A 27,386-nucleotide genomic window follows, 5' to 3' on the forward strand; every position below is an offset into this window, starting at 1 on the left:
GGAAAAAAAAAGGGGGGCAAAAAAAGGAAAAAAAAAAAGGCCTCAGTCATGAAGGGGTTAAAACCGAAATGTACAAATCCCAGGAGCTCCGTGTGCTCCTTACAAATGACAGCTGCCTCCTAACTTTTGAATTTTTCTCTAGTCTAGTCTTGGAGCTGGAAAAGTATCTGTACTTGTACCGAGTACTGTACTTGGTATCGGTGCATCCCTAGTGCTAACTAATTACATATACTAAGTCCGGGAGGAAGAATCGCCCACCACCACTGCCGAGAAAGAAGAGCTAGGACCTGTAACATCACATGACCGTCAAGAACAAGAGATAAAAAATGTACAGAGTTTTTTTTATCTTTTTAAGTGAGCCAAGTGGGGGTTCGGGGAATGGGGCAGGGGTGGAGAAAACCAGAGTTCCATTTTAAAAGGGGATATGGGCTGGGAGAAGGCTAATTCAGAGATTTTAAATCTAAGTGACACTAAACTCAGCAGTGAAATCTTCCAAATACATTCAAGTACCTTTAACTATTAATAAAAATATGTATCTTATTTGTGTATCACTTGGCTGTAGATCCTCCAATCATCTCTGGATTGGCGCTGACACTGTCCTTTCTGGAGGATGGCTACATTTTTATTAATAGTTAAAATACTTGAATGTATTTTTAAGATTTAAAGGAGAACTATGAGGTGAGTGATTTCCACTCATCTTCATAGTAAAGCCGACTTCTGACAAAGAAGCTGTCACACGTTGGCTCTATTGATCGGGGAGGGGATGGGCAGAGCTAACTGTCACTCAAGCAGCTGGGTGGATCTCGACAGTATTGTCGGTATCCGTCCTGGCTGCGGCGCTCTCATTATATCGAGGGCTATACCGAGTATTGGGTAACGAGGGAAGGGGGTTAGTATACGTACACCCGTGACACTAAAGAGAACTATGGGGAAAAAAACACTTACTCCATAGTTCTCTTTCAAGTGTATTTTTTTATGTAAGCACCTTAAAATGTACCTCTTGCAGTCCCCGTACAGCAGATAGACTGGGAAAGAGAAGCAGCAAAGTACTGAATGGCAAGAAGCATGCTGCTAGAGGGAGAGAGTAGAGAGTCTCCTATAAAATTCTTAGGTAGCCAGTCTCCTGGCTCCTCACGGCTCCCTGCTCCTTATTATGCCAGGAGAGCATTATTATGCTCTCCTGGCATAATAATGTGTCCACCCCTCGTGTATAAACATATACAGACATGGAAAAATTTGTTGGTACCCTTCACACACAAAAAAAGAAGAGCAACCACAATTTTCTCTGAAAAAAAATTGAAAACAAAAATAATTGGCGTCCATTTATTATTCCATATTTAATACAAAATAGAGGCTGCTTTTGATTTTTTTAATCAACCGAATATTTTAATAACAAAAAATAAATAAAAATGGCATGGACATGAGACTTCTGCATCTGTCAACAAGTAGTTTGGCTCACTCTTCTTGAGCAGACTGCTCCCTCTATCTCAGGTTGAAGGGTTCCTTCTCCAGATTGCATATTTCAGCTCTTTCCATAGATGTTCTTATAGGATTCAGATCAGGGCTCATAGGAGGCCACTTCAATAGTATAATGTTTTATTCCCAGCCATTCTTGGGTGCTTTTAGCTGTGTGTTTTGGGTCATTATCCTGTTGGGAGGACCCACAACCCAGACAGGGCTTTCTAATTCTGGGTGGTACATTTTGCTTCATAATTAGTCTTGAGATATTATTGTGCCCTGCAAAGATTAAAGGATCCCAGCAAAACAGCCCCAAAGCATAACCAAGCCCCCTCCTTGTTTCATAGTAGGTACGATGTTCTTTCCCTTAAAGGTGTCATTTTCCTGTCTGTGAACATAGAACTGGAGTGACTTGTGTGCCAAAAGGTTTCACCCATGTCCCATCTGTCCAAAGGACATTCTCTAGATGCATTGTGGCTTGAGAACATGCATTTTACCAAATTCCAGTCTGGATTTTTGTTTTTCTTTCAACAGTGGAGTCTTCCTTTCGGCCCACTGTCACTCAAAAAGCAACAAATGGTGCGATCAGACACTAATGTGTCTTGACCTTGGAGTTCAGATTGTATGTTCTATGTCCAGCTTGGATGTTTTCCTTGGCTCTTTGTTTACTATTTTCACTATCCTTTTATTCAATCCGGTGTCCATTTTCCTCTTGTGGCCATATCCACGGAGGCTGGCTACACTCCCATAACCTTCAACCGCTTAATATTTGCAACTGTAGTCACAGGAACATCAAGCTGCTTGGAGATGGTCTTATAGCCTTCATCTTTGACATGCTGCTTTATCATTTTATTTCTGGTCTCCTCAGACAATGCTCTCATTTGCTTTCAGTGGCTCATGTTCTGTGTGGCGCGCATGATGATACCAAAAAGCAGAGTTTAAATAGGCTGAGTGACTGATTACAATTCAAAACATACGATACTAATTACACAAACCAGTTAATTATCACTATGATCCAATTATTCAGAATCTTTTCTAGGGGTACCAACAAATATGCCCAGGTTATTTCAGATTATCTTTGTAGAACAAGCAATCATTTATCTCTTTTCACACTTTCTTTGATTTACGCTAAAGATGCCCATACACCTTACAATTATCTGCAGATTTTCTGTGGCCAGATGGAAAAAGTGCAACAGATTGGCCCAGGTGGAGATTACTCCATCCACACAGTTAAGTGTAGATGGAGGAATCTGTTGCAACTTTTCCATCTGACCACAGAAAATCTGCAGATAATTGTAAGGTGTGTGGACAGCTAAAGACATACCCAAGGTATACATGAAACAGCTGATTTTTAGTTTCATCAAGGAGGAACAAAGCATTGTTTTCAATGAGCTGTAAGGATACCAACAAATCTGTCCATATACAGAACTATGCAAATGTTTTAGGCAGATGTGAAAAATGCTGTAAAGTAAGAATGCTTTAAAAAAATATATTTTTATTGTTTATTTTTATCAATTTACAAAATGCAAAGCGAGTGAACAGAAGAAAAATGTAAATCAATATTTGGTGTGACTAGCCTTTGGCTTCCATCCATCCACCTTTGGCAACCACCATCCATCAAGGTGCCCATACACCTTACAACTATCGCAAGACTTTTGTCTTGCGATGATCGTAAGCTTATTCAAAGCTCGTACGATCTGCCCATCTTGGACAGGCAGATCGTACTTGCGATCATCGAAAGCCAGCCCCGCGATTCTCGGCGGGTTTTCTAGCATACTGGTTCGACAAAAGACGTGCGACCATACAGTAAAAACGGTCGCACGCCTTCCATACACCTTGCGATTATCGTATGATGGCGGGATTTCCCACGATTATAGTACGATAATCGCAAGGTGTATGGGCACCTTTACACTTGCCAAGTCAGGGATTTTGCAGGATTAGAGTGAAGTGTATGATTAACCAATTGTACCAAGCAGGCGCTAATGATCATCAATTTCACAAGGTAGTTATACTGCATCAGCAAGGTCTCTCCCAGGAAAAGATTTCAAAGCAGACTGGGGTTTCAAGATGTGCTGTTCAAGCTCTTTTGAAGAAGCACAAAAAAAACAGGCAAAGTTAGGAACCATGTCCGGCCAAGGAAACTTAATGCAGATGAAAGACACATCATGCTTACTTCCCTTCAACATCGGAAGAAGTCCAGCAATGCCATCTCCACCGAACCGGTGGAAACCAGTGGGACCTGGGTACACCCATCTACAGGAACTAGGGTGCAAAAAAATAGCAGCAGGTGCTCTGGACTGATGAATCAAAATGTGAAATATTTGGCTGTAGCAGGGAGGCAGTTTGTTCCCCCCGAAGGGCTGAAGAGCAGTACAATAATGAGTGTCTGCAGGCAACAGTGAAGCATGGAGGTTCCTTGCAAGCCTGGGGCTGCATTTCTGCCAATGGAGTTGGAGATTTGGTGTCCTTAATGCTGAGAAATACAAGCAGATACTTATCCATCATGCCATACCATCAGGGAGGCGTGTGATTGGCCCCAAATTTATTCTGCAGCAGGACAAAGACCCAAAACATACAGCTAATGTCATTAGGAACTATCTCCAGCTTAAAGAAGAACAAGAAGTCCTGGAAGTGATAGTTTGGCCCCCACAGAGCCCGGATCTCAGCATCATGGAGTCTGTCTGGGATTACATGAGACCGAAGGATTTGAGGCAGCGGACATCCACAGAAGATCTGTGCTTAGTTCTCCGAGATGTTTGGAACAACCTACCTGCCGAGTTCCCTTAAAAACTGTGTGCAAGTGTACCGAGAAGGCGGCAAAGGGTGCTCACACCAAATATTGATTTGGACTTCTCTTTTGTTCATTTACTTTCCGTTTTGTTGATTGATAAAAATAAACTATTAACACTTATATTTCTGAAATCATTCTCACTTCAAATCATTTTATCACACCTGCCTAAAACTTTTTCACAGTAATTATTTACAGCAGATAGATATATTTCACTGTATAGATCTATCAACACTTTAGCTATTTTTATTGCTACCTGCTTCTGTTTATACTGTATTATAAATGGGCGTTTCGTAGGAGTGTCTGAAGCTGTCCAAAAAGAAAACCAAACAGGGAATTCTGCATGGGGCAAGGCCAGTGTACAGCTTATCAGCCAAATCCATTAACAGACCAGGCACGTCTATGTTTCCCTCAGAGATGACTCATTCCCCGTCGCATGTCTATGGAAAGTCTAAGGAGTATTGTTAGGAGAAAGATTACAATGCAGTAGGAAACTCTTTCATAGTTTTATGATGCTATTCAGGCAACTGACATTTTGACTTAGGGGAGCAAAACAACACACTGCAGAGATAAATACACTGCCTGGCCAAAACAAAAAAGTTGCACACTCTAATACTTCGTTCTTCCACCTTTAGCTTTGATTACGGCACACATTCGCCATGGCATCATTTCGATAATCCTATGCAATGTCACAACATTTACTTCCGTCCATAGTTACATTAATTTTTCACCAAGATCTTCTAGTGATGATGGGAGAGTCGGACCTCTGTGTAAAGTCTTCTCCAGCACATCCCAAAGATTCTCAATGGGGTTAGGGTCTGGACTCTGTGGTGGCCAATCCATGTGTAACAATGATGTCTCATGCTCCCTGAACCACTCTTTCAGAATCTGAGCCCGATGAATCCTGGCATTGTCATCTTGGAATATACCCAATGTGCCATCAGGGAAGAAAAAATCCATTGATGGAAAAACCTGATCATTCGGGTAGGCAGCTGACCTCATTTTTTTGGGCACATAACATTCCTGAACCTAGACCTGACCAACTGAAACAACCCCAGATCAGAACTCTAAATCTGGGTGGTGATATTTTTTATATATATTTTTTTCCCACTTATCCAATGGAAGGTTCTGACCTATTTGCTTAGCTAAATCTAGGTAATGACTTTTTTTTGGCCAGGCAATGTATGTATAACCGCTGATTTATGCATATATAGAATTGTGGATTGTGATATTTGCCCAAAAGGTAACAGAGAGCAAAAGAGCTCAGTATGAGTGACGACAGTGTTTTCTTTTCTATAGTAGTCCACAGAGTAGGCAGGCATCTCTAAGACTATAGAACTAGAGGCACGGAAAAGTGCTGTCAACCTCTTTCTGCTATGAAGCAACATAAAACAGCAAAGACAGGTGAAGTGCAAGAGTGTGGGTGTTAGTTTACAAGTAATTTGGAAAGTAATATCCTTTTATAGTATGTCTTGCAACTGTTTATTTAACTACTTGACAAGAGTTGCCCTTTAAGCTTTGGAGATTCCATGAACTTGGAACGTGTAGTTACGGACAGATAAACAACAGACACATAATGTTACATAAGTGTTCACTGTTACAAGTGTATGGCTCTACTGATTCATGAAAGCTCTGTAAGAATAAGTTACGTATTCACCTTTATGATATGTAACTAAGTATTTCAGTATACTGTGACCAGAACTATGAGATCCCACTATTCCAAATTATTTGTTTTTACATTTTGGAGACTGCAAGACATCTTACGGCAAATGCTGCTACAGCGAGAACTGGACATCTAGCAACTAAAGTCCCCAAGTCATACAAAGTCATCATCGCATCCATTTCTGGATGATCAGTTTTAGGTGCAAGGACTACCAAAATGTTATTGATTTGAAGTCTAGAAAGAGGCATTTGTGAAGGTTCACAGTAGGCACATGGTATAGCGATCACTTCAACACAAAGCAATCTGGAAATAAGAATGAAAAAGGAAAACAGAAGGAAATATTTAAACAATGAAGTCGGAAGAAGCTTAATGAGGACATGAGTGAGCTGAAACTTCCATATTTTCATTTCCTCTGTTTAAAAATGGCATTGTATACCTGTGTGCATGGAGTAGCAGAGAAAATCAATGCACCACATCCCGGGAACTGATATAGAACGGTTTATAGAAAATGGCCAATGGGATTTTTTTTTTTAGGTGCTACCTTGATGAAACAGACAAACATTGAAAGATTAAAAGGACTTCTTTTAGTATTAAACAATATCCTAAAATCACCACCAATTAAAACTGAATTGGTGCTCATCCATGCTGGTAATAATACGTTACAACACAAGCTATTTCCACATCTCTCTCTATATACATACATACATACATACATACATACATACACACACACACATGAAGGGGGTTGGATGTATAAAGCTGGCCATACACCTATAGATTATCTGCAGATTTTCTATAGTCAGATGGAAAAAGTGCAACAGATTCCCCCATCTACGCTACACTGTGTGGATGGAGGAATCTCCCACTGGGCCAAGCTTCAGTATTTTGCTTGTTGGCCCCGCTGACTCTCAAATACCTGAACAATGCCTGCATCCAATTAGATTGTTCAGGTATTTGAGAGCCAGCGGGGCCGACTAGCAAGATACTGAAGCTTGGCCCAGCGGGAGATTCCTCCATCCACACAGTGTAGCGTAGATGGAGGAATCTGTTGCACTTTTTCCATCTGACCATAGAAAATCTGCAGATAATCTATAGGTGTATGGCCAGCTTTAGGCGGCAAGTGAACATTTTGTCCCTGAAGTTGAAAAAAATGGGCAAGTCTAAGGATTTGGGCAACTTTGACAAGGACAAAACTGTAATGTGTAGACGACTGGGTCAGAGCAACTCCAAAACTGCAGCTCTTGTGGGATGTTCCCGGTCTGCAGTGGTCAGGACCTACCAAAAGTGATTCAAGAAATAAAAAGTGGTGAACCAGCAAGAGGGTCATGGGTGGCCAAGGCTCATAGATGACACGTGGAGGACAAAGGCTGGCTGTGTAGTCTGATCCAATAGAAGAGCTACTATAGCTCATATTGCTGAAAAAGTTAATGCTGCTTCCGATAGAAAGGTGTCTGACCACACAGTGCATTGCAGTTTGCTACGTATGGGGTTATGTAGCCGCAGACCGGTCAGAGTACCCAGGCTGACCCATGCCCATCGCAAAAAGCGCCTACACTGGGCCCGTGAGCATCAGAATTGGAGTACGGAGCAATGGAAGAAGGCAGCCTAGTCTGATGAGTCACATTTTCTTTTACATCATGTAGATAGCAAAGTGCGTGTGTGTCGCTTACCTGGGAAGAGATGGCACCTAAATGCACTATGGGAAGGAAACAAGAAGGTGGAGGCAGTGTGATGCTTCACTGGGAAACCTTGGGTCCTGCCATTCATGTGGATGTTACTTTGACACGTACCACCGACCTAAACATTGTTGCTGACCAAGTACACCCCTTCATGAAAACAGTATTTCCTGATGGCAGTGGCCACTTTCAGTAGGATAAAGCGCAGGCTGCTCTAGTTTTGATAAATTCCCTTCATGGGTAGGCAACTCAGAAACTGCAGCTGTTGTGGAACTACAAATCCCATGAGGCACTGCAACACTGACAGCCACAAGCATAGCTCCCAGAGGCAGATAAATGGAGTTTTTAGTTTCAGCACAGCTAGAGAACCAAGGCCTACTACATGAAGATAGCACCAGAAAAGTCCCCATGCCCATTGTCTATAAAAGGTTCTATACAAATGACATTAGTAAAGGGGCGCACAATCCCATCACCATGCACGTTCCTTCTTACTAATAATTTTATGTTAGGGTGATCCTGCTAAGCAGGGATCACTACAGCTAAGGGACTAAAAAAATAAAAAAAATAAAATTGTATTCCTGGCCTGCAAACAGCACTAAACATCTTCCTCGGCTCTCGCAATCTCCCGCCGTAGACTCTTGACCTGTTAAAACAGTGCATTTCATTCATCGATATCTGTGAACTGCGGACTATGACCCTTTCCCTAGAAAGAAGTGCCAAGTGACAGCTGTGACTCGGAAGGGGTCAATGTATCAAGTCAAGGACAGGCGCATGCAGAGACCGAAATGACAGATCCGACGAACACACAATACAAGTTACATTCAGGCTTCCAAGCTAGCATGTAAATCTCTGTTCATATAAAAATGCAAAGGACTCAGGCTTTGTACAGTAGCCGCACATTCCACAGTGAAAGCCGCATGCATACATTAGCGGAGGTCCATTCCCCGGCACAACGCCTTAATTTGCATTTTTGCTCTGGAAGCCCAAGTAGGCCTGAGGGGGTCATTTATGAAGACCGGGGCCAACGTGGAAAGGATACACGGTGAAATTGGTTTGTATGGGTTTCCTTCTGCATTATTTGGGGCCTTTGCTGCGGAGACATACGAACCCTTTTAACCGCAACTAATCAGGGGTTCCCTTTCTGTTTCCTATGCCGCAAAGAGAGAAAGGGAAGGACTATGGTGGAGCAACGCAGAATGTCATACAAGTAGAATGTAGTAGGAATTTGGCAAAGTAGAGTAGGGACTGGTCATAGAGGGATCAATTTGATGCATTGCACTTTGTCTGAACCAAGAATCCTTATGTCATGCTAGAAGTGTGTAAAGCTGACTAAATGCTCGATTATCCAATCCATGGCTAAACACTATGGATGAATGAATCCCCCCCCCCCCCCCCCCCCCCACGCCGCACCACCTGGTGACGAGGAAGCATGGAGCCTGCTTTCTGGCCAATCAGGAATCCGTGCGCTTTGTAATGTCTTAGTTGCCCCGTTTCTTAATTGGTCGAGAAGCTGGCCAATCAGAAAGCCGGGCAGCGAGTCATTACATGGCACATTACTTCCTGGTTTGCCGGGAAGCCGGCTCCATGCTACCTCATCACCAGGTGACGAGGGAGCATGAAGCCGGCATTCTGGCCAATCAGAAAGCTGGGGGGGCAGGTAATGACTCGCCGTCCGGCTTCCTGGTTGGCCAGCTTCCCGACCATTTAGGAAGCTAGGTGGCAAATCATTACACGCTGCCCGGGTTCCTGATTGGCCGGCTCCATGCTCGCTCGTCACCAAGTGACGAGCGAGCATGGAGCTGGCTTTCCAGCCAATCAGGAAGCCGGGCAGCGTGTAATGACTCACTGCCCGGCTTCCTAACACCAGAAGCTCAGGTATTGGGTTAGGCATCAGAGCATTTGGGCGAGTATGAGTACTCGCCCAAATCCTCGGCACCGATACCGATACAAGTATTGGTATCGGTGCATATCTAATGACGATAGTGGACCATGCACGAGCAACGTGTCACTACAACTGCTTGAAGTTTCCAGCAGTGAAGCCTGTGACCGGGTGACAACCCAATAGCACAATCAGGAGACAGTTGTCACACCATGTTGGTCGCCGGTACTGAGAAGGGATGTCCTTGAACTGGAGAGAGTCCAGCGGAGGGCAACAAAACTAATTAGGGGAATGGAGGGCCAGAGCTATGAGACAAGGCTTCTGACCTTAAACATGTTTACGCTGGAAGTAAGGAGATTAAGGGGGGATATGATTTTCATGTACAAGATGTTCAATGGTGACAGCAACATTGGCAACAAACTGTTTGAGATTAACTCCATTACAAAGAAGGCCACCACCTAAAGTTGGTGGAGAAAAAATTCCAGCACAATGGGCGAAGAGGGTTCTTTACAGTAAGAGCGGTTAAGCCCCTTCACATTGAGCGATTTATCACGCGGCAAGATATCGCGCTCCAATGCATTTCCATGGGGCAAAGGGTCCTGCTGTCGCGGGTCGTGTGTCGCTACAGCAGGACCCTTTTTGGAGCGGATTTAGCCGCGACTCAAGCTTGCTCAATGCAAGCTTGAACGCGATGTCGCGCGGCAGATATCGTGCAATATGCAAATCGCGCGACAAACGCGCAATTTGCATATCGCACAGTGGGAATGGGGCCTTAAGGTCTGGAACTCACTGCCATCGGCAGTGATTTCAGCCAAGAGTGTAGATTTGTTCAAGAAACGTTTGGACAATTTCTTGAGGGACCGTAATATCCAGGGACACCAGTATCCCTAAGAATGAGATGATGCGTGGACCTATATGGGTTGGACTTCATGGACATATGTCTTTATTTAACCCCAAATACTATGTAACCATCAAAAGAAAATGCCTGAACAAGGACCGTCATGGCATCATCACCAAGTAATATTTTAATGACCGCTGCAGATATAAAAAAGCTTGAAAACTTTTGAAATTAAGGTTTTAGGAATCGTGTTTACCTTTACTTCTAGATTTCATACATGGCGCCACAAAGGAGGCATCTCAGCAGTCCAAACATTGAGATCCATTACATTTTGGGTCCCCATAAATGCCACGCAGTCAAAACTGTATATCAAATACCCTGCAATGTTGTGTTATTGCAGTTCATCATTTCGAGTTTAGCTATGAGCAAATACACACGCAAATATAACGTTGTCTTTGCTGACGCCCAAGGCCCAACTCATGCGCACAAGTGTATGGAAATGGCCAACATAATGCACAGGAACCTGCTGGCAGAAAGATCCTGCAGGTACTAGCGTTCGTACGCAGGTAACAATTGTGGAAAGTTTACATGCAAGTGTACAGTGCTAACTGGCCGGACAGTGCTGGCCGCCAACACTGCCCGACTTCTCAATATCAGCAAAGCGCAGCCACTGCCGCATACATTTGCATGTCAGCCCTGAATGACTCATTCATCAGTCGCGCATGTGCAGAATGACTGGCAAAGGGTTGTTCTGCACATGTCCAGCCACTGATGAATGACACATTCAAGGCCAATGTGCATCCTTCCATGAAAGAACACAGGCGGCTCAACTCACCCAAGATCCGCCACTGCTAGGCCGCATGATGCTCAAGGTGCCTTAGCACCAATCAATGCTAAGACAGCTCCTGCTGGAGCCGCCTGGCATTCTAAAACATTAGGCAGGGCCCTACTTATCATCTTGTCTTGATGTGTATTGTGACTGTAATGTCTTCCTTATATTGTAAGGCGCCATGCAAACTGTTGGCACTATTTAAATCCTGAATAATAATTTAGGGATGCATAGATACAAGTTCAGATACTTGGCATTTTCACGAGAACTACCAGGGTTGCAGCGGTTGTAGCTCGGACCGGGCTCTGCCGCTCCACCACTGTCCTGAATTTATTAGTCTGTATTGTTTTAGAAAAACTGTCACATGACAATAAACAAAAATGTATCAGTACTTGTATCTGTGAGGACAGGTATTGGTACTTGGTCTGGAAAAAATGGTAATGGTGCATCCATAATAACAAAGTCATACATTAAAACAGAGATGTACAAATCCCAGGAGCTGCGTGTGCTCCTTACACATGACAGCGGCCTCCTAACTTTTGAGTTTCTCTCTGGTCTAGTCTTGGAGCTGGAAAAGTATCTGTACTTGTACGGTACATGGTATCGGTGCATCCCTAGTATTATTATTAGGAGGTGCAGCAAAATGACATTTTTAAAAAGAAACCGAAAATATATAAAAAAAAAAAAAGTCAGACCGAAACTGAAAAATATTTTTTTCTAACCCTTTTTAAAAATATTTTGATTTTATTTCTTTTTTCTAAACTTAATTTTTGTATAGCAATTTCTTTTTCACTTTACGTTTAGGGGCCTCGGGAAAATATTAGGGGACTAAACAGACCCCTGATATTTCCCTTTTAAAAAATAGAAAAGGGGATTGAGAACACAGAGTCCTCAATCTCTTTTTCTGCAGCCCATTGTAGTAAATGAACAGGAATCCTCTATACTGAGTGTTCCTGTTCATTGATAACATGAGAACAGAGTATGTTTACTATAACCACAACCATGAATGAACAGGAGGGTATGTAGATCACTTCCCATTCATTCATAATTGAGGATATAGTAACCATGCTCTGTCCTCAATTATGTACAAACACTCAGCGATCACTGACTGCTTGTACCCGCTCTCCTTCCTGACATTGCATCCCGTGTGTTCGTGTTCATTCAGACTGATCCCGGCCGCACACGGTACAATTATTTATTAAAATCCTAATCTGCTGCAGTGCTCTGTTGTGTGCCCTGCGCGTCTTCTCTTCATTCCCGGCACATGAATGAAGGACAGAGCTCAGCCTTAGGACAAAACAATTCCACTGAAATGGAAAGTCTTACAAATGAATGAATTGTGTATCAGCATCTTCAGGGCTCATTCACACATCGCAGGACAAACTGGGGGATACCGGGCGACTACACACTGCATGTGTACACTACGAATGAAGGGCAGAATGAGGGAAGGAGGGGGAGAATGAAAGAAAAAAAGGGCAAGAAGGAAGTTAGGAAGGGCAGAAGGAATGAATGGCGGAAGGGCAGAAGGAATGAATGGCCGAAGGGCAGAAGGAATGAATGGCCGAAGGGCAGAAGGAATGAATGGCCGAAGGGCAGAAGGAATGAATGGCCGAAGGGCAGAAGGAATGAAGGGCCCTCAAAGCGCTATACTTGGGAACATATTTTGTCGTGGGTATTTGCACATTGAACCGTGCGGAAGGAAAGAAGAAATGGGCAAGAAGGAAGTAAAAAAAGGGCAAGAAGGAATGAACGGCGGGAGGGCAAGAAGGAATGAACGGCGGAAGGGCAAGAAGGAATGAACGGCGGAAGGGCAAAAAGGAATAAAGGGCCCTCAAAGCGCTATACTTGGGAACATCTCTATGTTTTGTTGCAGGTATTTGCACATTGAACCATGCGGAAGGAAAGAAGAAAGGTGCAATAAAGGCAGAAGGAATGAATGGCGGAAGGGCAGAAGGAATGAATGGCGGAAGGGCAGAAGGAATGAAGGGCCCACAAAGCGATATACGTGGGAAGATCTCTGCGTTTTGTTGCAGGTAATTTGCACAATGAAGCGTGCGGCCATTTCTAATAAACATTCTGCCCTGACACCTCTATGCAGGAACCGACCTCGAATAAAGTGACGCAGGGCATGAATGGGCTCTGACAGGTGTTGGTAGACCAGTCTCTCCTCCATGACACTCCTGACAAGTGACAAGTCAGGTGACGCACTCTAACCACATGACTATAGTGACCAATACGGCGCCTGCACTGCGCCTAACAAAACCAGGAACGCAAAACAGAGTAAAAAGACTAAACAAGTACTGTTTTTGCTCCAGTTTTCATTCCTCAGCCCCAGAATGAGCTAAGTGCTGAGACCACGGGCTCCTTCTGACAATGCAAGGACTACAACTCCTAGCAGACTGCCACTTCCACACAGACCAAAATCTACAGTGACGCAAAGTGTCCCCTCTCGGCTTCCATACTCCCTCCTGTCAGCTGCCTTCCCCTCCCCGTCCCTCCAGCGGCTCTCACCAGATACAAGGGTGCATAGATCTTCAAGGACTCCTCCATAGCGCCCTGTGTGATCTGCAGGTAGGACATGAGGCAGGACGGGTGCCATGTGTGGCCGATCTCATAGCAGCTGTGCGGGATGGACTTGCTGAGGGCCGCCATGTTGAGGTAGAGGGAGCCGGGGCTGTCAAGAGGAGGAGTGGGAGGATGGGAGACGGCGGTGGGGAGAGGGGGAGGGGCCGCGAACCGAACTCGGGGTTACTGGCGTGCAAAGCCCTGGCCGCCTCAGGACGGCGAGAGCGCGCGCGCACGCACGTAGCGGGGGCGCGCTTCATCAGCAGGCTGGAGGGGACAGAATGGAGCAGAGTGAGGCCTAGTTTCAATGGCCTGAGGGGGAAGAGGAAAAAGGGAGCTGATTTTACATGACCCGATCCATATTATCCCTGGTGAGACCTCTGAACACATTCCTGGGCTCAGTCACCCCATATGTAATTGACACCGCTCACAACATGAGGGGGGACACCAAGCACAAAGTGTGCAGGCCAAGAATTAAAGTGGAGCTGTACCCAACTCGCCATGTGAAGAAGTGATAAATATACTTAAACATGGCACAAAATCTCCGGGCTTCCAGCTGAAGCTCCCAAGAAGAGGACGGAGGGGGGCCTCTCACAAGATTTGGGGTCCAGGTGAACTGGTTTCCATCCCTTGCCCCTCTCTGCCCAGCCCTCCTCTAACTTCCACCCCCCTCTGCCAATGCCTCCTCTGGCTTCCATCCCTTGCCCCTCTCTGCCAATCCCTCCTCCGGCTTCCATGCCCCACTCCTCTCTGCCAATCCCTCCTCTGGCTTCCATCCCTTGCCCCTCCCCGCCATTCCCTCCTCCGGCTTCCATGCCCCACTCCTCTCTGCCAATCCCTCCTCCGGCTTCCAACCCGGCTGATCCCTCCTCCGGCTTCCATCCCCCACCCCTCTCTTCCAATCCCTCCTCTGGCTTCCATCCCCCACCCCTCTCTGACAATCCCTCCTCTGGCTTCCATTCCCTGCTCCTCTCTGCCAATCCCTCCTCTGGCTTTCATCCCCCACTCCTCTCTCTCTGCCAATCCCTCCTCTGGCTTCCATTCCCCGCCCGTCTCTGCCAATCCCTCCTCTGGCTTCCATTTCCTAGCCCTCTCTGGCTTCCATCCCTTGCCCCTCTCTGCCAATCCCTCCTCTGGCTTTCACCCCTCTCTGCCAATCCCTCCTCTGGCGTCCTTTCCCCAATCCTCTCTGCCAATCCCTCCTCTGGCTTCAATCTCCTGCCCCTTTTCTGCCAATCCCTGCATTGGTAAATGGTGAGCCTGTGCTTTGTCTGGGCTATAAAACCTAACAGACTAGCTGGGTAGTCATTACAGGACAGAATACATACGAGCATTGCCCTCTGCAGAAGACTATGGCCGTAACTACATGGACACCCATCCAAATTATTGACTTTAGGTGAAGGGTATTTCAATGGAATATTGCAGCATACAAAGACTTTCGACCTTCTGGCAATTTGGTGAAGGCCCTTTTCTGTTTCAGCATGACTGTGCACAAAATCAGGGCAAGGAAGACAACCACTGTGTGGTGAAGGAACTTAAGTACCCTCCTCTGACCTCATCCCTACTGAACACCTTTGGAATGAATCGGAATACAAATTGCAAGCCAGAACTTCTCATCCAACGGTCGTACCTGACCTCACCAATGCTCTTTTGTCTGAATGGGCACAAATTCCCACAGACATCCTCCAAAAGCTTCTGAAAAACATTCCCAGACAAGAGGAGGCTGAAACAACTGCAAAGGTTGGGGGGCAACTTCATATTAATGCCCATGGTTATGGGATGTCCAACAAGCTAATATAGGTGCGATGGTTAGATGTCTGCACATTTTTGCTCATATAATGTATGCAAATGCAGAAAATAGGGAAATTACATGACAAGGTAATCAGCATATCCTGAGATATGGACAGGTGAAGTGATAGGAAGACTCAACTCCTCACATGAATGCTGCTTTTGGCCTTTCCGCCGTTATGATCTCCTTTATTAGTTATTTAGGCTTATTTTTATATTAAAAGAGAAACTTTTCCCACCAATTTAATGGCTCCAAAAACAGTTACTTTTAAGGCAAGCCAACTGTCAAGGTTGTCGGTGTGCTTATTTAGGCTCTCAACTGAACTTTCAAGCCCTCCAATGGCTGAGGTCATAGCTGATCACATGTGCACCACCATGGCAACTGCAACCCAAATAGAAGCTAAGATGGTGTCTTCATTGGCTGTAAGGGATAGGAGGTAGTATTTCCGCTTTAAAGAGACTTTCTCATTCTCAGCCTCTTAAAGGAGAACTATGGGGTCAGTGTTTTTCCCCATAGTTCTCCTTAGGGTAACGGGAGGACACAAACTAGCGTCCTCCCGTTACCCTAAGCTCAGTATACCGGAGCGGATCCCGACATCGACGTCGAGATCCGCCCAGCTGCGTGAGTGACAGAGCCAGCTGTACCCGCCCCCTCCCCCGTCCGTTCCACCAGTCAGTGCTGGCAGATCGGATCGGGGAGAGGGGAATCCAGCCCCTCCCCCTGTCACGGCAGAGAGCTGTGACAGGATCGAGAGGTGAGCGAACCCGGTATGTGTTCGCTCACCTCCCGATCTACTGAGCCGACCTGTGACAGTCTCATTGTCACAGGTCGGCTAGAACTATGAGGTGAGTGGAAATCACTCATCTCATAGTTCTCCTTTAAAGACCAACCCCCCAACCCACTTATACTTGCCTTGATTGCACTACCCTGCCACTCAGTTGCCCCTCCAGGGTACCTGCAAAATACATGTGTGGGAGGGAGCCTACCTAGATACTGGAATTCCACCATAATACCTTTTTATAAGAGAATGGTCCAGGGAGTTTTGTCAAATTATTGATCACTCAGAAATAGGGATAAGCACAAACTGTTCCTGGTCCCCTTGGATCCTATAAAAAGGGACATCAAAGTACCTCAGTTAATGAACTGTCATGAATCTAACCAAACATTTGCCAGCGTCAAGACAAGGTCCTTGAGCACTCGAGATTAAAAGGCCATAATGCACCCTACCAATCCCCCCCACCACCCCTTTCCCCTATGTAAACTAGTTCAGCAGCATAGGTTGCAGGTCCTGCTCTTTTTGCACTTCCCTCCTGCTGAAGATTCAATGGCAGCTGCCTGTTCTGCCTACCCCTTGATCCAGCCCTTCTACTACTTATTAGCAACGCTCTGTATGTATGTCAGCCCTGGATATGAGTAAAATCACCTCTTTACTCTTCTTTTATCCTTCCCTATCTTTTTGTTTTTGGATCTTGATTTTACTCTCATACCCTCCTAAGCAGAGTACATTTTCAACCACTTAACTAGTACAGGACACAAGTAGGGTATGTGCTAGTGCCCAACAAAAAACCACTACGCACAAGCATGCCCTAGTAGTGGTCAGCACTTCTGCCTTGAAGCACTGGGGGTCCATGGTTCGATCCGCTGGCCAGGTCACTATTTGCAAGGAGTTTGCATGTTCTCCCTTTGCTGGTGTGGGTTTCCTCCGGGTACTCCGGTTTCCCCCCACACTCCACAGACATGATGGAAGGTTAATTGGCTTCTGTATACATTGGCCCTGTATGTATGCATGTGAGATAGGGACCTTAGATAGGAAGCTCCTTGAGGGCAGGGACTGATGGGAATCTGCAACTAAGTAAAGTTGTCAGCGCTATATAAATATATGTGATAAAAAATATACCTCACTATCAATGCATCACAGGTTCAATGCACGGGGTCTTGCAATGTTTCCCCAAGCCTGAGGTTCATATGAAAATATGGGGCTGAAGGAGGTGTAGCTGGGCTACAGAGTGGAGAAGAAGGCATATAGACCCTCTGCTGTGGTGGCAGATACATTATGTATATAGGGATTCCTTGTTTGGGATCCCTGAATTACGTGGTGTGATGTTTGGGGATATTAGCACATATGGTGAGTACTGTAAGGATGCAGTCCACTCGCAATATCTTCTTTTTAAGAGCATCATAGCCCAATTTTATTTTAATGAAAGTTTACAGATCCACATCGGATACCCTCGCAGGGGTTGTTCAGTACACCATCCATGCACTGCTTGCAAAACACAGGTGTAGCCTCCTGGCTTACACTCTTACCCATTGGTCTGCTCTAGTGCTGTCCCGCATCCACCGGTCCTCCCTGTAGTGCTGTCCCGCACCCACCGGTCCTCCCTGTAGTGCTGTCCCGCATCCACCGGTCCTCTCTGTAGTGCTGTCCCGCACTTGTACCCTCAGGCTCTCGGCTCTCCCAGCCTCCCTGGCTTTCTTTGTGTGCCTCCAGCACTCACACCATCTGACTCCACTTTGACTTCTGGGGGGGAGTCCTCCTGACCCCTGAACATCGTCAGTTCCAATTTCCCAGCAGGAGCTAATTCCCCTCGTCAGCACCCTTTCCTTAAGGGTTGTGCACACCTGTGCAATCACCAAGTGCTGGATCCTACCAAAACATGGACCCAGGACTGGAGATCTTATCCCTCCCAACTCTTTGAAATCGATCGGTTCCCTGATCCCAAGCAGAATCCAGAAAAACCCTTGCTTCCTGAAAACTCTCAGCCCCTCCTGCTGAGAGTCCTGAGTGATCGTAACCCCAATTTCCATTGTGGGATTGCCACACGATACCACAGTGGCTGTGGGAGGCGTAGGCACCGACAGCCACACTAAATTCAAATATTCAAAGCATTCTGCTGGAAGGTGCACCCTGCTATTTAGGTAGGGAGGGCAGCTTGGGTTTTGGGCATGGTGTATGTGGGCATGCTTCATGCAGGCAAAATGTTGACCTCTTGATTGCAAAAATTCAAGCAGTGTGTGGCCTCACTGGCACCCCTCCATTTGACAAAACCAAACTATTGCTCCGCTAAGTCCTACCTACTTTGGGTATACACAAATAAACTTACTTCGTTGAACCGGCAGGCTGAACATAGAAAATATAACAGATTTCTCCATCCACGGTGAACAGCATGGATGGACCAATCTCCCTCTCCGAGCATTGTATTCTGACAGTGGCTGCTGGCTGGCTGGAAGCATTGTCCAGTCAACATTTTTCCAAAATGCTCCTTCGGCACAAGGTGATCTAATGATCAATTTCTGCCTATGGAATAGTTTCACATGGAGCAAATTTTGGGTAATTCCTGCTGAATCGGCTGAAATTTGCACCGTGTGTACCCTACTTTAAGCTGGCCATAAACTTGTGACTTGGCCAACATTCAACCAGTGTGTGGCCCTGTTGGACAGGTGTGCACAACCCTTAAGGAAAGGGTGCTGACAAGGGGATTTAGCTCCTGCTGGGAAATTGGAACGGACGTAATTCTGGGACATAATGCAGATTTTGCCTGTATAAAGCATGCCCACATACACCAAACCCAAGCTGCCCTCCCTATCTAAATAGCAGGGTGCACCTTCCAGCAGGGATTCCAAACAAGGAATCCCTATATACATACTGTATCTGCCACCCCCAGCAGAGGGTCTATGCAGAGCATGCCAGTGATCCCTTCTTCTCCACTCTGTAGCATTTGACAAAATTTGAATTTTTAAATCAACTTTTCTAAAATTTGCCTTAAATTCTCGGCCGAACAGTGATAGCAGCCTATTAGTGTAGATGGGGGAACGGAGCGATTTCTCTCGGTCAGACCACGGGGCTGAACAAAAAAAAACAAGGGGGTTGTATGGCCCGCTTCAGCCTTCACAATGTTAACAAATCTCAGATCTCCGGTAAGTAAACAAAATATATTTATATGGCCACAAACTCATAATAACTCATAAATAACTTTTTGGTTTGTTGACACATAACAGGAAAACAGCCTGTGGATATTTTCATGCTGCAGAGGTTGATCATGCACAAGCCCCTCTATGTTGTCTGATTGCCCGCAGAAATGCCTTTGGGAGGAAGATCGCAAGTTGCTTAGCTACGGGGAGAAGTGAATGACTGGAAATTATCGTTTTATTTTTAATTTGAAGGGGGGTAACAAAGCCGCATCTTATTATCCCTCCCTGCCAGACAATCTGGACCACATTGCTATTCAGATTACAAACCAGTTGAACCCCGTGACAGTGACGGGGTCACTCCCGCTCGGCAGAATAGAAACCAACACGCATTGCTTTACAGTTGCTTAGCAGGACATTCTGGCAAGGAATACATTGATGCTCATCTGTTGCTCTTTGCTCTCTTTTTTGTGCCCATGATACAAAGTGTTTCCCCTGCTGAGCTGCCTGAAATCTCTGCCTACCTCCGTTGTCTGGCCTGTTAAAAAGTCAAACTGGAAGAAAGGCTGGAGCAGTGACTTATTGTTGGGCTTGAATATTAAAACCTTGGAACCTGTCAACTGTACAACTGAGCACATTGGAGTAGCAATACCGTAAGATAATTAATTTGCTTTTTATTTTTTTCTTTCCATGTATGAATCCAGAAAAAAATCTGCTTCTGATTATTGTTATGCAGGTGCTGAATTTTTTGATGTGTGTGTGAATACTGTACTGGTGCACATTGCTTCCACACCCTGTTTCTGTTCAGGGTAATATAAAAAGTAGAGGTGCACCAAAATTAAACATTTAAAACCGAAATAAAAAAAATGTCAGGCCGAAACCGAAAATGTTTTTTATTTTAACTTTTTCAAAAAAAAAAAATATTTCATTTATTTTTTATAAAAGTTTTATTTTTTATTAAATCTTTTTATTTTTTATTTTACTTTTAGGGGCTTCAGGGAAATATTAGGGGTCTGAACATATCCCTGATATTTTCCTTTTAAAATAGAAAAAGAGATTGAGGACACCCAGTCCTCAATCTCTTTTTCTGCAGCCACAGTTATCAATGAACAGGAATCCTCTATACTGAGTGTTCCTGTTCATTCATAACATGAGGACAGAGTATGATTACTATAACCACAATCATGAATGAACAGGAGGAGGTGTAGATCACTCCCATTCATTCATAATTGGGGATACGGTAAACATACTATTTCCTCAATTATGTACAAACACTCAGATCACTGACTGACCATCCAGATCAATTGTAATTAGCCTGCTGGTCTGTCACCATCACCATGTGCCTCTCCCCCCGCTGGCCTCCACCCTGCTGCGGTTTTTAGGGTCCCCTGCTCTTCTTGGGGACCACTGCAAATTACATCAGGATGGAGAGCGGGGAGCAGAGCGAAGAACATCTGCTCTGTGTTAACAGTGAGGCAGGAACACTGCTCACAGCCTTCCCATGTCAGCTGTGACAGAAGTTTGAGCACAGCACTGTGTTAGAGGTGACAGGTTCCATAAAGAGAGCCTGTCACCTCCAAATGTTATCGCACAGGGGCTTGTTAGTACCTGTGTGATAGCAATAAAGTTAAGTGAAAAAAGTAAAAAAAAATGAAGATTGATAAAGAATAAAATAAGTTGAATAATTAAAAAGTAAAAAATAATAAATAAATAAATATGTTATAAAAAAGATAATAAGATAAATGGTAGCCGGGTAGCAGCGCTCTCTAACATGCACAATGTGCAATAAAAGGTAAGTTCCCTTTCCCAAGTAATTTGAGAAAATGGAATTACCTGCTCAAATCTGTCCCTCTGTCCACCACTATACTTACCTTTCAGCGAACCGTCCTTCCCCTCCGCCGGCACAGGTGAAGTGTCTGTACCCCATACTGCCGTCCAGTGCAGCCCTGCGCCATGGATTTTGTATTTCGCTTGCAAATTATGAGCACTCGTTCACTGAGTCACCTGACTGCACTGACATGTGAGAAGCGCTTCTTAGCACAGTTAAATACAATTTTGGTTAAAAAAAATTGTATCCAGACAAGTAGATTGGGCCCCCGCTTTAGTCCTTGGACAAGTAGTTAAAAAAAAAAAAAAAATTCCACACCCCTGAAAGTTGTTCTAGAAACTACTGCTCCGGCTGAAAAATGATTCAGAGCTGCTCTGCTCAGCTATATCTGTCAAAAATACAAAGTGTGTGACTTTTTCTCGTTTCTTTTGAAAATAAAATTTAAAGAAAGAAGAAAGAGGACACCCCAGATACCTTGTCCCTGGCGAGAATGTGGGATGACGACTGGACAAGACATGGAGGACTGGGGGAATGTAGAGATCACTTCTGCTGCCCGGGTGTGTGATCTATCTTGAGGACACACAGCTCCCAACTGCTCTGGCTGTTTATGATTTGCCTCCGCCTAAAGCAAGTTAATTTGTTGGGGAAGTCTGTTAGTCCACAAGACAAGTTGCCACTGTGGACTGTCATCTGTGCAGAGGTTCAAAAACCAGGCGCTGAGCACCCAACTCATGTCTATTACTGGGATGGGGAAGTCCAAAGGAGTTTCCCAAGTTGGCTTGTTTGCAGGAAATTGTGATTGAAAGGGTGGCTCAGGAGTAAAGGCTCCAATATCCTAACGTTCCGGTGGAATGTGACAAGGGAGATTGAATTGTAGAGAGAAGAGTGGATTGACTCTGCAATATCAGACTATTTGGGAGTACCAAAGCCCTATCGTTCTAAGAATTCTGTCCTGAGGTTTGTAATGCTAGACTATTGAAGTGCCCTGGAGTCCTTTTCATCTGCCAAGGGGTGCTACAACTACCACAGCAATTTCAAAAGCCCTTTTTCCCGCTCAAGAGCTTATTCCTATACATTGGAAGTCCCCACATTCCCCATCATTATATGAATGGATTAACAATATAAGTCATACTCTTAAACTCGAAAGGTTGGGATACTCCCACCGAGGCATTACTCATTAAATTTGACAAACTGGAAACCAATTGGTTAAACACTCCGAAATTGAATCTACCCTACAGTTGCCAACCATAATTTTCCCTTTAACTGCACCTTATACAAAATTGGCCTTCCACCATCAGGGCTTATTGTGGGCTAGTTGTGAAAGATGTAAGTCCAGGAGACATGAGACCAGGAGACATGACTCTTGATTGTGGTTTCTAATAAATAACTTTATTTTTTGTTATGTTTTTGATAACAAGAACATATAAGACTAGAGGTGGACCGAAATTAAATCTTCAAAACGAAATTGAAATTTTAAAAAATTTCAGGCCGAAACCAACATTTTTTTCTTCTTCTAACCTTTCATTACATATTTAAAACATTGTTTTAAATATTTTATTTGTATTTTTATAAACTTTTAAATTTTTTTATATTTTATTACACTGACTGCTTGTACCCGCTCTCCTTCCTGTATCGGCTGTCACAGGAGCGAGCGGTGCAGGGAGGGGAGCTCGATCTGACAGCTGACTCCTCCCCTGCACCGCCAGCCGGCCTCCTGTGACAGCGTTGGCTGTCTTCAACCACACACCGCTCTCCTAATCTGTCACAGGAGACTAAGCAGTGCGGGAGGAGAGACGCCGGTCGCTCATAGCGTTCTCCTCCCGCACCATTCAACCTCCTGTGACAGTTTCTCTCCTCCCCGCTGGGACACAGAGCAGCGCCCAGTGGGGAGGAGAGAAAGCAGGATGCAATTTCGGCAGAAAAATGGCACTTTCTGCATTTTGCCAAAAGTGCCATTATCGCGCAATATATTTTGGCAGCCAAAATTTCAGTGCATCCCAATATACTCTCTTGTGTGAGACAATTCATTCCTACTGCATATCTTTGTGCCAACATTATTGTGTCAACTTTTGTACAGAAATCTGTGATACTGGACACTGTATTTTAAAATTCTTGTAAAATATTACTAAAACAAATGTAAAAAAACTGCATATTTTTAGAGCGTACTCATTTTTCTAGCTTACTTTGTTGTATCTTCATGGGAAATCCCTGTTCCCTCCCCTCCTTTCCTCTGCTGACACGGTATAGCACAGTAAAGGGGTATATTGGACAGACTGGAAAAGGGAGAACTGTAAAAACACACTGAATGTAGGAAGAATTCCAGGAATCCACTAGGCACCGGGCCTGATTGCAGAAATGACTTATAACCATACTGTCATATTTTATATCTTAATAACAACTGCAGGCATGTAGAAGATAAATTGTGGGGGTATTAAAACAGTCCAGACGATGCCAGATGAGAAAATGCTGGAAAAATATTAACTTTGTATTGCATTTTTTTTCCTTTTAGACATTTCACCAGCAGAAAACACTAAAAGATGTTTGAAGTAGAACTGAAGCCAACACTTTTTTTTTATTTTTGGATAGAGTAAGAGAGGGCTATCACCCCTGTCAGCTTTTTTTTGGTGCCATCTGTGTGACATTGGGGAGATTTCTCTTCACTTTCTGTCCGATAGCCACAACAGGAAGTGAGAGGAAAACCCTCCAGAGAGAAATAGGCACGGTCACCAGAACTAATGCCCCCATTGGAACATTGGTTAGAACTCAAAAATTTAATAAATACTTTGCTGGGCAATGTATATTTTATCTTGATTCATTAAAAGAGAACTATGGGGTAAGTGTTTTTCCCCATAGTTCTGTTTAGGGTCATGGGAGGACATATATTAGCGTTCTCCCGTGACCCGAAGCTCAGTAGCTCGCGGTATACTGAGACCGCCTCAGCCGGGACAGATCCCGACAATGCTGTTGAGATCCACAAAGCTGCGTGAATGACAGCTGGCTCTGCCTATCTAGAGGCAGATGTACCCGCCCCCTACCCTGTCCGTTCCTTCTGTCACGCTGGAGGATCGGGGGGGGGGAATCCCTGCAGGGGGCGATGACTGACAGTCACCGCTTTCTGCAGGGACATGATCGAGAAGTGAGTGGGCGACGGTATGTGTTCGCTCACTTCCCGATCTGTTGAGCCGACGTGTGACGGTTTCATTGTCACACGTCGGCTCAAACTATGAGGATGAGTGATTTTCACTCGCCTCATAGTTCTCCTTTTAATGAAAAAAAAAAAAAAAAAGCTTAAGAATGTAATACTACTTCATGTGTTTCCGCTCTTGCAGTTTAATTTGGGGGGAAAAAAACTTTTATGTGTTCCTATAAACACAGCATAACAAAAAATATTTATTTTTAACATGTTTCTTACACCTTAGATGTTGTTTTTTTTGCAGCAAGCAACATGGCTGAATCCAGTTTTGTTTCTCAGTCCCATTCACAGTGACCTGCCCTTATAGAAAGACTGAAATTTGAGGTTTGTGTTTACCTCATTAACTTCATTAACATACAATGGAGAAGCCAAAGTTGTAATCTATTAACTCTTTGTTAGGACAGGCAGTGTTCAAATCTACTTTACATATGATAATGAACAAACACTTCACAGTCCCACCTAACATTACAAGTAAGGAGAAGCAAGTAGAATTGAGAAGCCAAGAATTCCTAACCCAAGTAAAAATGATTTTAACTGCATTTTTATTTAATTTTTTTAATTCATGCTATGTGAATGGGAACATGTAGCACATATTAAATAGGTGTTATCCCTATTTGGTTGCATAGAGGATCGTTTGAGTAGAATTTTTTTTATTTTCCTCCCTAGGCCCAAATGAGCAGTTAGCCCTTGCATTGCAGGGGTAGCCCTACTGCAAGGGTTAAAGTCCTTCTATAATGTGTCACATAGAGATCAAATTTGTACAGCACAGAATCATGTGATATGGGGCTCCAGTCCTGAAGATATTATGACCATGTTGACTTGCTTTGGGCTGGATTGCTTTCCGGTGCATTTCTTTTGCATGTGAGATCAGTTTGAAACACTTCTCAGATGATTCAGAGCCAATTTATAGGGGAATTTGACCTGCACTTCACCTTCTTCTGCGCTGCATCGACCTGCTTCAAGCTGCTTCTACATTGTCATTGATTGGTACAGGAAGAGAAGCGCTTCTATTGGCAGTCTGATGGCCTTCATTATACAGCCCACGTTCTCTAAGCCCAGGTTGTGCCCCCAGCTTGTGACTGGATAGTGAAAGGAGAAGCAGCCCAGTGATGAGTTCATCTCTCTGCCCTTCTGTTCTCTCCTCTGATCAGCATGCTCCTTGTCAGCACATGACCCGACTGCTTCTTCCTCTCACAATCCCAGCCCTGCTGTACAGGGACTGCAAGAGGCCAATACCAGGTCAGATTCATTTACTTACATTGCTTGAATTTAGAAAATTCAATTATTGATATATTAATGATTAATAATGACAATGTATCTTATTTGTGTATCACTCGGCTGTAGATCCTCAAATCATCTCTGAATTGGGGCTGACACTGTCCTTCCTTCTGGAGGGGGGCTACTTTTGTTCCCCATGGTCCCTGTGTGTGTTGTAAAGTAGTCACCTCTCCAAGCTCGCTCTTGTGATGGACTACAGTCTCATTAGAAATTAGTAAACTAAACATGAGATTGTAGTCCATAACGGGAGTGAGCTTGGAGCGGTGACTACTTTACAACACACGCAGGGACCATGGGGAACAAAAGTAGCCACCCTCCAGAAGGAAGGACAGGGTCAGCACCACTTCAGAGATGATTGGAGGATCTACAGCCGAGTGATACACAAATAAGATACATTTCTGTTAATAGTTAAGGTACTGGAATATATTTTTAAGATTTAACTTCTGAGTTTAGGGTCACTTTAAGGTAAATTGAATGGCCTTTCAGGCATCAGTTGATTTGTGTTTCCTGGGTAGCATTAGCAGTTCAATCATCGGTTTTCCTGGTTGCCTGGAGTCCTTCTGTAAAACATTGAATTCCAGTTATTAGAAGGGAAGTGATTTCTCATCGCTATCCTCTGTGGATCTCAGGTTCAGCTCAGTGTTGCTTTGTTGATGAGACATATGTCAGCGAACACTATTTATGTTGTACTGCAGTTCCCAGCGGCAAAATACAGTCTGCTGAGGCTAAAAAAAATAAACACAAATAACTCCGTTATGTAAAATATGTGAAATGCATTTTTTTTACATTTTCCTGTAATGTATTTCATGCTATTTACACAACAGAAGCTTGAAAATATCACAGTGCCAATGTGAACAAAATGGTGCTTTAGTGGTTAGCCTTGCAGCATGGGGGTGGCCCCTGGTTTGTATCCCGGGTCCAAGAACACTGCCTGTATAGAAAACAAAAGGGAACAGAGCGCCACCTCCGTGTATAAAATCGTTTATTAGGATAAATAAAACAATAATAATAATTATTAGGATAAATAAAACAAGGGATATATGTACTCACAAGAAAACGTTTTCATTAGGCTTTAACAACAAACAAGAGGCCACACTGTCTGTTAACCCAACCCAATATCATTGGATTCTGATGAAGGGGGCTTGCCACTAAAACGTGTCAATCTTGGCTGACTGTGGACGGTGACGTGACCGGAGGCTACCGTGTTACATAGTCAGGGCGGCACCATGTTGGGTTGACAGACAGTGTGGCCTCTTGTTTGTTGTTAAAGCCTAATTAAAATGTTTTCTTGTGAGTACATATATCCCTTGTTTTATTTATTGTAATTAACAATTTTACACACGGAGGTGGCGCCCTGTTCCCTTTTTTTTTTTTTTCTATGTTTGTGGTGGAAGCCCCAGAGCCTTGGATGAGCAGCCCCTCAAGTCTGTGTGAAAAACTGTGATAAACTGTTGAAAACCTTGAGTACGCAACAGCAAGTGGATCGTTCAGCTGGCAGCAGCCATTAGCGTCAAGAGTTAAAAAAAACGTTTTGACTGTTTGTATAGAGTTTGCATGTTCTCCCTGTGCTTGTGTGCTTCCTCTAGATCCTTGTTTCTCAACTGGTGGGCCGTGTCCAGTGGGTCGCCACATGCCTTCTACTTTTCTAGGTGAGAGGCTCCTCAGCTTCCCCCTAGCGCAGCACTGTCAGTTCTCG

The 27,386-nt window shown here is 44.3% G+C and overlaps 1 protein-coding gene across 2 annotated transcripts in view; it reads right to left on the reverse strand.

Annotated features, from left to right (window-relative positions):
* Positions 1-13,829, reverse strand: part of TMEM135 (transmembrane protein 135) — a 292,084-nt gene extending 278,255 nt beyond the window's left edge. For both annotated transcript variants that reach the window (XM_018553255.1, XM_018553254.1), the window contains exon 1: positions 13,643-13,829. In XM_018553255.1, coding sequence (XP_018408757.1) covers positions 13,643-13,783 — 141 coding nt within the window. In that variant the 5' untranslated portion in view covers positions 13,784-13,829. The remainder of the gene's footprint in view (positions 1-13,642) is intronic.
* Positions 13,830-27,386: the final 13,557 nt, after the last annotated feature.

Source organism: Nanorana parkeri, unplaced genomic scaffold (assembly GCF_000935625.1).
Source record: "Nanorana parkeri isolate BGI_ZX_2015 unplaced genomic scaffold, ASM93562v1 scaffold114, whole genome shotgun sequence".
In the NCBI taxonomy this organism is placed as follows: Eukaryota; Metazoa; Chordata; class Amphibia; order Anura; family Dicroglossidae; genus Nanorana; species Nanorana parkeri.